Consider the following 13,831-nt stretch of genomic DNA (forward strand, 5'->3'; position numbering starts at 1 on the left):
AATGTTTTTGCTAAACAATTTAATCTGTTTTTGCTGTGTGGGAATAATACATACAGGTACAACATTTCACAATTCACACTAATTAGACAAACAATCTGGGAGGAGCTTGATTTTCATTCAAAAAAATGATCTAATCTAAAGTTGTGAAAAGTTATCAAAGAAATAGAAATCCATATGGCCATTTGATTTGGAGGTACAGGCACATTTAGAGGAAGAAAAAGCCTTTTTCGTTATCAGGCTGGTGCAAATCTCACACATGGAATTTTGTAAAACTGTTTAACTTGTTCAGGTTTTATACATAATTTGTGATGTTATGCAATGCCTATAATTACTGACGGACCTGTAGATATGCTGAATTCAAAGTTCAACATTTATTTGATCATTACGGACCTATGAATCCTACTCCAAAGAATCTTCCTGCACAGTTTTTTTTTACTTAAGCAAAAATCCTTTTTTACTTAAGCAAAAATTTGTAAAATTAGGTTTCGCAAATAATAATAAAAAAAGATTAACTCAAGAAACACAAATGTAAAAGCAAAGTTGTTCAAAGTGAGGGCCTATAATATGTGGTTTTGATTTTTTTGTTGTTGTTTTTTTTTTTTTTGAGGAAATACAATTGGAGACAAGAGACCGTAATTCCAATGATACAATACTCCTGAGTCTATGATAAACACTTATAGGCCAAATATAGGCCAAAATGCTTTATTGCCAAATTGAAATATTTCCAGTTATTGATCTATTGATCTAACTGTTTATGTTGAGATCATACAAAAAAAACCTTATAGTTTGCTAACTTTATGCCATCTTAAATGTTTTCTAAAAGTTTTAACCAACACCTCTGGTTCGTAGGGCAAAGTTCATCTGCGGTAAATCAAACAATTTTGCCTGCAAGTAAAAAAAATTCAAGTGGGTGATTTTTTTTTCCCTACAAATTTTCCACAGACCCCCAAGATTTAAATAAGTCAACCGTATTGTGTTTCCAATTGAGCTTGTCTAATAGCTACTGTAAGTTGGGCTGAGCAACTCTGTGCCTTGAGATCCCCTTTCCAGCAGAGCTTAGCTGAAACTAATCAAATACACCTGAACAAGCGAATCAAAGTCTGATGGCACTACAGACAAAATAAAAAAAGTGCAGTCAGGTTCTGAAAAAAAGAAGACCAAGAAAAAAAGTTACATTTCTTAACCTGTAGGTGGCTCTAAGCCAAAACATCTACTCACATTGTGCATATTTTTTTCAAAATCAAGGTGGGAACCAACCTGTACTGAAATTACTGGTTATTACGCAACTTTAAAAAATCACACCCTTGTAATCCACCACATATGGTTGCACCAAAAGGTCACCTAACAGTAAGCTCACAATACAATTAAAATAAAAAAGATTAAAAGCTTACATTTAAAAAAAAAAAGCTTATTGTTTCTATTTAGATTCAAAGACTATCAAATTGCTCTATTCTATACTCATGAGACACACAAAGATTATTCTTATATTTAAAATCATAAGTATGATAGCTTACCTTTGTTTCTTTTTGACTGAAAACATTTCACAAACAATATGCTTCAGAAAATTGAAGCAGAAAAAGAAAATCTAGGAGAGAGAATATCAAAACTTAAATTGTTTTCATACAAAATAAAATGATGAAACACAACACTCTTGACTTATGTGCAATAAACACACCACCAATAATCATCTATACAATTCTCACACATGAAAAATGACTGTATGGTGCACACCAAACCATAATTACCATATAAATCACATATTCCATTCAAAAGTATTCCATATTCCATTCCATCTATTCCATTCCAAAGTAACAGACAATTTCATGGTGTAGGTTTAAAATGTGAAGTCTCACCTCCTCTCCTTTAGAGAGCCGGTCAGGCAACATGTGACTAGTGAAAAGGACAAAAAACAAATCTGAGAGAATATCCTTATATGTTAGATCAAACATCACTTCCTGCAGACATATTTTCTTTTTATTCACCCTTCAGACATGTAGCAAAAAATATATATATTCATGTTGTTGGACAAAATGTGAAAATCATATATATATGTATATATATATATATATATATATATATATATATATATATATATATATATACATCTTCGTGTTTTGTGATTATTGCTTGCAAATTGAAAACTGCCTTTTTTTATATATATATATAAAAAAAACTAAACTTGAATGAATCAAAGGGAACACTTGGTGCCGTGTAGCTTTCTGGGTTTCCAAAAGGTTAACATCATAAAGCTGCTATATAGTTATCAAATAATTTACAGTCACATGGCAGACTGCAGGTCACATACTTCCTGGGCTGCATGTGCCAGTCAAACAAGTGCCAAGAGATTAATGAAAATGTTAAAGAACTGCTCTTTCAGTATATCAGAACTCCTTGCAGTGTTAGTTGTGTGCATTTAGTAATATTAGGGTTAGTGCGATCATGCATTCAATGAGTTTGGTACTTTAGTACCATTAAATGTTACCTTGTGATTTATTTTATATTTAAGATAAATTAAAGTGAAAAGAATTATCAGCTTATGCCAGTCGTTTAATATTGGTACATTACAAAACACAGATGTGTAAGTCAAACAGGAATGAGACTAACCCAAAAAGAAACCAGTCATATGCGATTGTCAGGTAGAGGATCTCAGACGGCTCCAGACTAGCATGAATGGCACCGTCCTATGAAAATGCAAAATTAATTCAAACATTGAACTCTCAAAACTTAATAATTGCCAAACATTAGTCACAACTCAAAGAATTGTAAGGATAGGAATGGGGGAAGAAATGAGGGTAGTTAGCACTGTGGGGTGAATAAAGTTATACAATTAGGTCATATGTAATGAGAGACGGAAGAATGGATACTCACCGCCCACAAAGAGAGTCTAAGTAGGGACACAAAGAGAGGTGTCCTGTCCCAGCCTGATATACAGTGCACCAGTAAACCGTTCTCATCTACAACACACAACAGGCCACAACACACCAAATAGTTATCTAAAACTATACAGACGGGTAAAACATGTTGTACAGTTTGGTGAGGACGTGTGTAAGTATAATAGTTTACCATCAGAGTTAATGATGTGTAGAAGCAGTTTCAGGTAGTTCTGAGTCTGCTGCACCAGGTCCCATGACTGAAAAACACGAAGGCCATAATTCAATTTAAGAACATAAATCTGTGGATCACCATCCTGCATTCTTTATTAACCTTTGTTAGAGTATTAACCATTAAGCTACACTGTTTATGATAACAATGCCATTATTCAAATTTTTCATTTAATTTTGTGGAGACACCTAAAAGCTACCAGTCAATACAATCCTCACCCTCTAGGACTACATTTTATTATGTATCAGTAAGCATTGTGCCTTGCACCAATTACTAAACTATTTTTGACAAAAACTCTACAAATTCACTCTCAAATGATCCAAAAAGTATTACTGCAGGCAGTGTAGTTTGCATTTTGAATGTGAAATCTTCCCGCTGAGTTTACATACAGCTTGTGCCGTTTCCTTAAACCCAAACAATTCCTGTTTGTCCATCTAAAAGACAGTCAATAAAGGTGATGAGGAGGTCTGAGAACCTGGTATTCACTCCAGTTTGTGTTGAGGTTTCTTGTAAAGCAATCAGGGATTGTCAAAGGAGCATCCACATAGTCCTACACACACAAACACCCAAACATGATGGTCAGTGTAAAATCAACTTTGTTTACTCTGTCCAAACAACAATCTAGCCAAGTATGCAGACATATGAAAGTGACTTTGTGTTTGTACTTGGTATGGACCTGATTCCAGTTGAAGACAAGTCCTTCTGCTGTGTAATCTCTGTCTTTATATTCCCTGAAGAATTCACATCCTGAAAACAAGCACATGAAATTACTATTATTAAAACTACAGTACAATGTACTGATTACTACCATTTAATAAGTAGAATGTAACAAAACGTGTTCCTTAAAATGAAATCAGCATGAGCATTAAGTCAGGCAAGATCTACACCTGGATAAGGCACAGAGAGTAGGGTGAAGTCAGCATAGCGTTGGGCCTTGTCCACCTTTTCTGAGGAAGTCACACTGAAGACGAACAAAATTGTAAAGAGAGTAAAAGATCACTGAGAAAGACAACACAAACACAAAACACTGTCATGTCATAATGAACAGTGGCAAGGGTCCAAAATTAACTCCTGCAGAGTGCCAAAAGTGGGTAAATTCTCCATTTGGCCAGGAAAATGATGAATTCCATGCCAGCCAGTCATGACAGGTAATAAATTCATTGCAGATTATTTGGATATGCTGTGGTGTTACAGAAAACCTTACAGAAGTTGAAGTATGAAAACGTCTCCAGTTACTTTCGTAACCTTGGTTCCCTGAGAGGCGAGAACGAGACATTGCGTCAGCTGACGCTGTGAGAACTCCCGAAGAATCCCATTAGGGGAAAGTTTCGAAAAATACACAAATATATCCCATTCATACGCCTATTCATTCTTTTTCTCACGTGAAAAGGGTAAAAATTTTAACCTTTAGATATCACCATGAAAATTACTGAGTTGATTACTTACATCAAGACAAACAAAAAATGTATTACAAGTTTTTTGAAATTGTTTGCTAACATGGACAAACGGTGCATAATATAATTACGTATTAGCTAATTTGCATAATTACCCAAACAGGTCTAAACATTGGGTATAGCCCGGTGAAAATGTCTTGTTGAATCTTGTTGACATATAACAGTAAACTATTTAATATTAAGGTCTGAATGGAACCCATTTAGGCTACCCATGAACATTAATGCAGGAAGAAGTACTTTAGAAACCAGCCTTTATTAATTATTATGGCAGAGATGGGGTTTGGGGCTGGGTCAGTGGGACTGTTTCTGGGGGATGAGTCTGAGGGAAGAACAGGAGACACGGGTAAGGAGAATGCAGAAGACAAAAGGTAGGTGAAATAAAAAGTGTCTGGATCAAAAAATCTAATTACGTACACAATGCACTCAATGCCCAAACCCCATCACTGCAATAATAATTAATAAAGGCTGGTTTCTAAAGTACTTCTTCCTGTATTAATGTTCATGGGTAGCATAAATGGGTTCCATTCAGACCTTAAGGTCTGTTGTATAGGACTAGATGTTGATATCCCTCTATACATGCATACTTGAGGCACCGATTGGACTCCGTGGGATTGTCAAATGAGTGATGTCACCCTTGGGTTATCAAATGGGCGCCCTCCTTCTTTGGTGTTTCGCTGATAGGCCCACGACACCTCCAGAGGGTTCAGCAGTGAATCCCGGTGTCCCAGGTTCACTCCCTAGGTGCCATCAATTAATTTGAAGGCCCAGACGGAGTCCTTTCTCTTCATCCACAGCTGCTGGCTTCCCTTTTCAGCAGCCCTTGAGAGGTCTTTGACTGCCTGCCGGTGGGCCTTCCCTCGCACTCCCATCTCCCTTAGTAGCCTAGATGTTGAGGTGGCTACGAACCCTCTGCAGCCTACTTCCACTGGGCGTATTTTCGCTTTCCAGCCTTGTTTTTGCACATCGGCTGCAAGTTCAGCGTACATCAGCCTTTTCCTTTCATAAGCCTCCTTCACTGCACCCTCCCAGGGCATGGTGAGCTCGATGATGTAAACAAGCTTGAGTGAGGTTGACCACAGAACAAGGTCTGGTTGCTGATTTGTAGCTGCGATCTCAGCTGGGAAGCAGAGTTTCTTGCCCAAGTCTGCCAGCAGCTTCCAGTCCCGTGCTCTCCCCAGCTGACCAGTGTCTGGTCTTGTGGCGGTGAGGCTGGCTTGACCCTCGCCCTCTCGAACAAATGGTATTAGCTGCCCCCGGGATGATGGAAGAGGAAGGGCATTCACACTTGCCCGTCGACTTTCTAGCACCGCTGCAAGACTCTTTAGCACCTGATTGTGCCGCCAGGTATAACGACCTTGGGTGAGGCTGGTCTTGCATCCCACTAAGATGTGCTTTAGTGTTGCTAGACTGGGACATAGAGGGCACGTGGGGTCTTCGGCGTACCACTGGCTTAGGTTAGCAGGGGAAGGCAGGACATCGTAGGCAGCCTTGATTGTAAAACATGCCCTTGAATGCCTCCATCTCCCACAACTCTTTCCAGGAGATCTTCCTCTTCTCCACTCCTTTCCATGCCATCCCCTGCCCTTGTTTTGCCTGCGCCACAGCTTGGGCGCACCTTCCTGCTTCCTCCTCTCGACGTATCTCCTGGACCACCAGCTTGCGTCTCTGAGATGTAGAGGCCTTGCTCCACGCTGGTGTACTGACCCCGAGGCCTAGACCACTTTCCCCCCCTCCTGCACTCGGCCCACGATGTCCTTGTGTCTGAGTGCTGCCTTTGCCTGCTCAGTAGCAGCCAATGGGGTCCACTTCCTCCCGGTGGCCAGGATGGGGGCCGCTTGGGCTACAAAATGATCACTCGAGTCCAGCAGCATCATCTCCAGTCTGACTTTGACGCACTTGTACTCCTCTGTTAGACTGGAAATGGGCAGTTGTAACATCCCCTTGCCGTAAAGCCCAATTCTGCTGAGGCACCTGGGAAGGCCAAGCCACTTCCTTATATATGAGCTGACCAGTCTCTCCAGCTTCTCCACCTTTGAGAGCGGGACTTCATAAAGAGTTAGCGGCCACAGGAGACCTGGAAGTAGTCCATACTGCATGCAACAGAGCTTGATGTTCTACAGGCCGGTGGCTACCTTCCTCCTGAGCTGCTCTACTTGCTCTTTGTCTTTGTCTAGGCTTTTCACTGGCTTCTCGGAAACCGTTGGAATGGGTTCCTCACCAATGTGAAAGCGGTGGTCTGACAGCTTCCCCTTGATAATAGAGATGCTTCTGGACTTGCTTGGCTTGATTTTCATGCGAGCCCGCTCAATGTTTTCCTGGAGCTTTCTTAGTAGCCGCACAGTGCAAACCTTGGTCGTGGTGAGAGTTGTGAGGTTGTCCATGTAGGCTCTAAGTGGTGGCAGCCTCAGCCCTGGTCTTACTCGCTGTCCGCCAACCGTCCATCGAGAGGCCCGGATGATGACTTCCATGGCCAGGGTGAAGGCCAGTGGGGAGATGGTGCAGCCGGCCATGATTCCCACTTCCAGGTGCTGCCATGCTGTTGTGTATTCTATTGTTGTCAAGCAGAGTTGGACATCCTTGAAGTAGGCCTTGACTAGGGTTGTGAGCGCTACTGGGACCCTGAAGTAGTCAAAGGCTGTCCACAAGAGGTTGTGAGGGACTGAGCCAAAGGCATTCGCGAGATCCAGGAACACCACATGAAGATCTGTTCCCTCCTTTTTGGCGACCTGAATCTGATGCCAGATGACACTGGTGTGTTCTACACAACCAGAGAAGCCTGAGATGCCGGCTTTCTGGATTGACGTGTCAATCAGGTTGTTCCTTTGCAGGTATCCTGTCAGCCTGTGAGCGACTACGCTGAAGAAGATTTTTCCCTCGACGTTTAGCAGACTGATCTGGCGGAACTGCCCGATCTCTGAGGAGTCCTTTTCCTTGGGGATTAGGATCCCTCCAGCTCTCCGTCAGGACGTTGGTATCTCCTTCTTTTGCCACACAACCCTCATCAGTTTCCAGAGGAATCGTAGGACGTCTGGTGCGTTTTTGTAAAGCCTGTATGGGGCTCCGTTGGGACCTGGAGATAATGCGGCCCTTGCTCTGCGCACGGTTTGTTCTACCTCACTCCATCTGGGTAGACTGACATCCAGTTCGTGCTCTGGTGGATTGACTGGTGGCATGTCAGGAGGGAGCGCAACTTCTTCCTGGTGTCGGTCATCTGTGCAGGAATTTTTCAGATATTCTTCCAGGTCGGCCTTTGAAACTCAGAGACTTCCGCTCTTCTCCTTTGTAAAGAGGCTCTTCACAAATTTGAATGGGTCTTTGTAGAAGCGTGATCTTGTTTGCACCTTCCTTCTGCGCTTCCTCAGAAGGTTTTCAGCCCTCCTCAGTGTTACAAGCCTGCTCTGAATCTCTTCCTGTAGCAGGTTTATACCTTCCTTCTCCTCCTCTGTGACCTTCCTCCATTGCTTCTTCAGCTGCCTCCTCTCTTTGACTGGGCGGTCTATTTCTATCTGCCTTCTGGATTTGGTGGGGATTAACGGGGTAGCTCGTTTGCCTTCGATCACTCCAAACCGTTCCACCCCATAGGTATAGATAAGATCACCCATTCTATCCAACTTTTTCATGGTTGTACCTCTGATCCCTTCCAGTATGTTGCAGAGATCAGTGTTGACCTCCTTCAACTGCGTCTTGTCGCAGGCTTTTGGCCATTTGACTAATGGCCTTCGCCCCTGGATCTTCTTCTCTGCTGTTGGTCGTGATGGATTGGGTTCAGGCTGCTCTCCTGTGCCTTGCTCTTCCTCCTCTCGGACAGGGATGTTGATGTCCTGCAGACTGTGGTGTGTGTCCTGCTGCTGAACTTCTGTCGACTGACTCGGCCTGCTTCTCAGAAAGTAGCTGTCGATGCGACTTCCCTGTTGACCCTTCCTTAGGCACCCTTTCTTGCCCTGGTGTATTTAATTTTAATATTAAAGGGACACTTCACCCATTTGCATTAAGCTTTGTATTGTTAGAAACCCAGTCATATATTATAATTATCGTGGATTTTTCCTTTATTTTTCCCTGAGATGGGAGAAATAAGGATTTAAGTGTTTTACTTCCTGCTTTTTATGACGTAAAAATCGTCATTTTGCATCATAAAAAGCAGGAAGTCCCATTTAATTGAAAATTGTGTGGGACCCACTCACGCTACAGACCTATTACAGATCAGTGGGTGGGACTTCACTTGCAGATCACAGAAAGCAATACCAGCCATCTTGTTTGGAAGCTAAGCTAACAAGCGCTGTGGAGATAGGAAGTTACGACAATGACGGAAGAAACTAAACATGATATGGAAGAAGAGGATTGTGAAATTCTGCTGCTCGAATCCGGTTTTCGTGGCTATCTTTACGAGCCGCGATATAGTGAAGAGCAGCTGAGGCTGATCAGGAGGCTGAGGAACAGGAGGCGGCTGCCTGTCGCGGACGAGGAGCCCGGACTGGCTCGAGCTGGGCAGACTGCTGATGCCTGTGCTCTCGCTGTGCGCTACGGACACAGATAGAGTCCGTCTGCTGCAGAGAATTTCAACGATGGCAATTTCTCCTGGAAGAAATCTCTGAATCAGACGAGCACACGGACGTTTGTGTTGTGATCCATCCTAGTTTCGCACCGCATTCTGACTGAACATCCAGGTATCATGCAATAATTCACCATATAAAAAGAAATACAAACGAGGAGTAATTCACTAATGAGTTTGCCAATGTAACGGGGTTCGTTGTTGTGGGAAGAATGAGGCGGGAACCGGCGAACATTTAAACATTTTAATAGTAAAATAAACAAATACAAAACAAAAATATAAGCCAGCAGCCCCTCACCGCTGGCCACACACAACATAAACAAAACACAACATAAAATCAGGCCTGTTCCTCACTCGATCTGCCCTGTCGTCGCTCCTTGTTTTATGCGTCCGCTCCTCGGTGAGAGATGCGAGAGAGACCGGCGCGTCTCACAGGTGTCGTTCATTATCACTCACGCCACCGGCCTCGCGCCATCCTCTCACGTCCCTCGCCCTCGTCCTGCTCGCCACAGCCAACTAACTAGAAATTTTGTGTGAAATGAATTTCTAACTCTGGTAGCAGCTAACGTCTGCCTTGTAGACGGAAGAGTGATTTATCTGATGTTTGCGCTGTTCTGGATTAGTGGGAGTGGCTTGCGGAGCTGTATTTCGACTACATATATGACCCACTTTCAATAAAGATTAATGTTGAAATGGGTGAAGTGTTCCTTTAAATAGTTTACTGTTATATGTCAACGATTCAACAAGACATTTTCACCCAATGTTTAGAACTGTTTGGGTAATTATGTAAATTAGCTAATACATAATTATATTATGCACAGTTTGTCCATGTTAACAAACAATTTCAAAAAACTTGTAATACATTTTTTGTTTGTCTTGATGTAAGTAATCAACTCGGCGATTTTCATGATGATATCTAAGGGTTAAAATTTTTACCCTTTTCACGTGAGAAAAAGAATGAATAGGCGTATGAATGGGATATATTTGGGTCTTTTTCGAAACTTTCCCTTAATGGGATTCTTCGGGGCTTTTTTTTCATAAAATGACTGGACTATATAGGATAACGCCAGCTTGGAACAGCTGGCCAATTGTCGCGAAGAATGCAAATACTGAAAGGCTTGCAAAAATGCATGGGCACGACAATTGCGTCAGAATCACGACTGAACGCTTACACAACTGATCGAACAGTGAACACGCCGGCTAACGGAATGTCTCATTCCCACCTCTCAGGGAACCGAGGTTACAATAGTAACCAGAGATGTTCCCTTTCGAGAGCGGTAACTTCTACATTGTGCCAGCTGACACTGCGGGAACTGTATCCCACCATGAGAGTAGTGAAGATAAGCCCGGAGAAAACGGGGCCAAGCTACACCAGCTACGTAAGAGACAAACAGTCAGCCAATAGCCGTGCTTCTAGGAGTGCTCGCATCTGATAGGCGGAACTAGACCAATGAGACATCAGCTCGGACCCTATCAAAATTTGCATATACAAACGCAATGAAAGTGAAGGCTGCACTGATCCAGGGCAGACACAACATAATAAGTACTCAAGCATGAAAGCAAAACACTATGTCAACGATGGTAGTGGTAACAACTGTATTAAGCTGTATTAAGTGTATATTTTAACATTTATGTTTAATCTCTTTGGCACACAATATAGAACATATAAAAAATATTTTCAGAATAAATTTAGAATAACAGAATAAAAATAAAGATTTCAATGGTAATTGTTTTGCCACCTTGGCTGGTAGGCAAAAAGTTCATTTTGGACCCTGATATTTTGGGTGTGAAAGGCCTACATTATTGTACATTATTCTATTCTATTCATAATTATTCTACATTATGGCACATGCCATTCGGAGAATGGCACATTATGTAATTTTTAACAAAAGCATGAATTTAATTGGAAGTTCACTCACTTGAGGCCAAACTTGACCTTCTTCTTCTCCACCATGAGGTCACAAATGTAGTGTACAGACAAATACTTCAACAGCTTAATGTCAGAGCCCCTAACCTTATCAAACAACTGTGAATCATTCCTGTAGAGTGAGAAAGAAAGAAAGAAAGAAAGAAAGAAAGAAAGAAAGAAAGAAAGAAAGAAAGAAAGAAAGAAAGAAAGAAAGAAAGAAAGAAAGAAAGAAAGAAAGAAAGAAAGAAAGAAAGAAAGAAAGAAAGAAAGAAAGAAAGAAAGAAAGAAAGAAAGAAAGAAAGAAAGAAAGAAAGAAAGAAAGAAAGAAAGAAAGAAAGAAAGAAAGAAAGAAATTAGTCTCACAAAATCAATTAATAATTCGAACATTTGGCTCCTTGTAAGATTGTGTTCCTTGCCAGCTTATCTTACCGAACTGCACAGTCATCCTCCAGAACCTCTTCAGCATCACCCAAGGTGTCATCTGAACCGCCTGAAATAGTTTGAGATTAAACCTAATGCAACCCAACAAGTAATTTTCACAGCAACATCTATACTGCCCCACAGTTTAAGGTCAGTCAATAACTGTAGCTTGAGCAGTTCAGATTAATGGCAGGCAGTCGCGGCCTAATGATTAGAGAGTTAGACTGGATTCTAAAGGATGCAGGTTCTATTCTCAGTACCAGCAGGGAAAAAATGTAGGTGGGGAAGTGAATGAACAGCACTTTCTTTCACCCTCAATACCCACGACTGAGCTGCCCTTGAGCAAGCCACCAAACTCCAATTGCTCCCTGGGTGCCCAATCACTACCCACTGTGTGTGTGTGTGTGTGTGTGTGTGTGTGTGTGTGTGTGTGTGTGTGTGTGTGTGTGTGTGTGTGTGTGTGTGTGTGTGTGTGTGTGTGTGTGTGTGTGTGTGTGTGTGTGTGTGTGTGTGTGTGTGTGTGTGTTAGGGCTGCAACTAACGATTATTTTGATAATCGATTAATCGGACGATTATTTTTTCGATTAATCGGATAGAAATTAAATTAGATTTTTTTTTTATTATAACTAAATAAAACCGTAAATCAGGGTATTTATGTGTAAGATTGTACTTTAAAAAGTGCAAAAGCCACACATTGAGTTTTACTAATATCAATATTTGCATTGTTTTTAATGATAATTACTGATGGCAAGTTGACAAACATGCTTATTGTTAAAAAAATGATATCCAACATATTATGTTTTAACACAATTTTTGTTAAAACAAATTTACACAGACATGTTGTTCAGATGTGAATATCTGAACTAAAAACAAACTAAAAACATCCATTTAATTCATTTAATTTTTATTTAAAATTAATTATATATAAGGAATATAAGGATAAAGAATATAATATATATTATATATATAATATATAAAAGAATATAATATAAGGATAAATTGATTAAATAAATATAGAAAGACTGAAAACAATTGTGTGAATGTAGAGCCGCAGTAGATCGCGTTTGAAAAACAATTAAAACTTAGTAGACAAATGCTATAAAAAGAGAACGGAATGGAGGTAACGTTACCCAGCAAGCTAACAGGCTTGAGTAAAGGACAGGAGAAATTATGCATTAGTGCACAAGCATTCGCTGAAAACCACTGAGTACAGTGACTAAAAAACAATATTTTACTGCTGCTGTTATTAACTGCCTTTGTATTTAATGCTTCACTTTGTAAAGACCGTTTTAATTTAACCTATTTCTGCGGTAGCGCTATTTTAATCCATCACTTACGTTGCGAGCGAACTGATTGCGCAACCTGATGCTCGAGACAAAATACAGACATCCCAAGATCCCGGAAGTCCCGGGAGTCTCCCGCATATTGATTGCGGCTCCCTGATGCCCGCGAATTAGTTCAAACTCCCGAAATCTAGAGCGCGCAAGCAAGAGCGCGCATGCGAGACTGCTCCAAACCGTGTAGCGCGCGCGCTCGGCAGGGCGCCTGAGGGAGAGAGACCTTGCGTGTGTGTGCGTACCAGTAAACGCTCCCCGTGACGTAAGCAGACCAACTAATCGATAATGACATTCGTTGACAACGATTTTCATAATCGATTATAATCGATTTTATCGATTAGTTGTTGCAGCCCTAGTGTGTGTGTGTGTGTGTGTGTGTGTGTGTGTGTGTGTGTCCACGGTTTTCACTATGCTGTGTGTGTGTTCAATACTCACTTTTCGTAATATGTTGGGAGAAAATTGTATTTGGATGATCCATGCATTAGTTCTTAAAGTGACAGTAGCCTAAACCCTTAATATTAATATAATATTAATTCAAACAACAAAAGATAAAGAGAAAATCACTCACTGCTCTTGACTAACTTTGGTATTTTGAATAAGGGTTTATACACGGGAGACTATTAACTGTTATTTTACATTTGATTACATTATTCAATTTCTGTAGGTATTTTTTCTTAACTGAATACTACTGTTAAACCTACCTGACAACCTTAAAGGGATTGTTTGCCCAAAAATTAAAATTATCTTCACTTACTCACCCTAGAGTTCCAAACCTGTACAAGTTTATTTCTTCTGTTGAACACATAAGAAGATATTTTAAAGAATGTTGGTAATCAAACAGTTGACGGTAGCCATTCACTTCCATAGTAGGAAATAAATACTATGGAAGTCAATGGGTACTTATCTAAATGGCATTTTAGTCAAAAAACGTTGACAAAAACTAAATCAAGTCCGCTCGTGCGGACGTGTCGATTATAAACAAGGCTTTAGGTGTGAGATCTGTGAGATCTTTAGGTGAGGTTTGAGATCTGTGTTTATGACGCTGAGGAGAGGACGCTGG

The 13,831-nt window shown here is 40.8% G+C and overlaps 1 protein-coding gene across 7 annotated transcripts in view; it reads right to left on the reverse strand.

Moving 5' to 3' along the window:
- mtmr14 (myotubularin related protein 14) overlaps positions 1-13,831 on the reverse strand; it is a 60,860-nt gene that overhangs the window by 21,132 nt on the left and 25,897 nt on the right. For all 7 annotated transcript variants that reach the window (XM_077199124.1, XM_077199128.1, XM_077199129.1 and 4 more), the window contains 10 exons: positions 11,444-11,504; positions 11,025-11,144; positions 3,990-4,063; positions 3,779-3,849; positions 3,578-3,652; positions 3,064-3,130; positions 2,869-2,954; positions 2,605-2,681; positions 1,854-1,890; positions 1,515-1,585 (listed from right to left, as the gene is read on the reverse strand). In XM_077199124.1, the coding sequence (XP_077055239.1) occupies positions 1,515-1,585; positions 1,854-1,890; positions 2,605-2,681; positions 2,869-2,954; positions 3,064-3,130; positions 3,578-3,652; positions 3,779-3,849; positions 3,990-4,063; positions 11,025-11,144; positions 11,444-11,504 (739 nt within the window). The remainder of the gene's footprint in view (positions 1-1,514; positions 1,586-1,853; positions 1,891-2,604; positions 2,682-2,868; positions 2,955-3,063; positions 3,131-3,577; positions 3,653-3,778; positions 3,850-3,989; positions 4,064-11,024; positions 11,145-11,443; positions 11,505-13,831) is intronic.

The sequence above is a fragment of the Siphateles boraxobius genome, unplaced genomic scaffold (genome assembly GCF_051911475.1).
Source record: "Siphateles boraxobius isolate OS27281-9 unplaced genomic scaffold, OSU_SipBor_1 41, whole genome shotgun sequence".
In the NCBI taxonomy this organism is placed as follows: domain Eukaryota; kingdom Metazoa; phylum Chordata; class Actinopteri; order Cypriniformes; family Leuciscidae; genus Siphateles; species Siphateles boraxobius.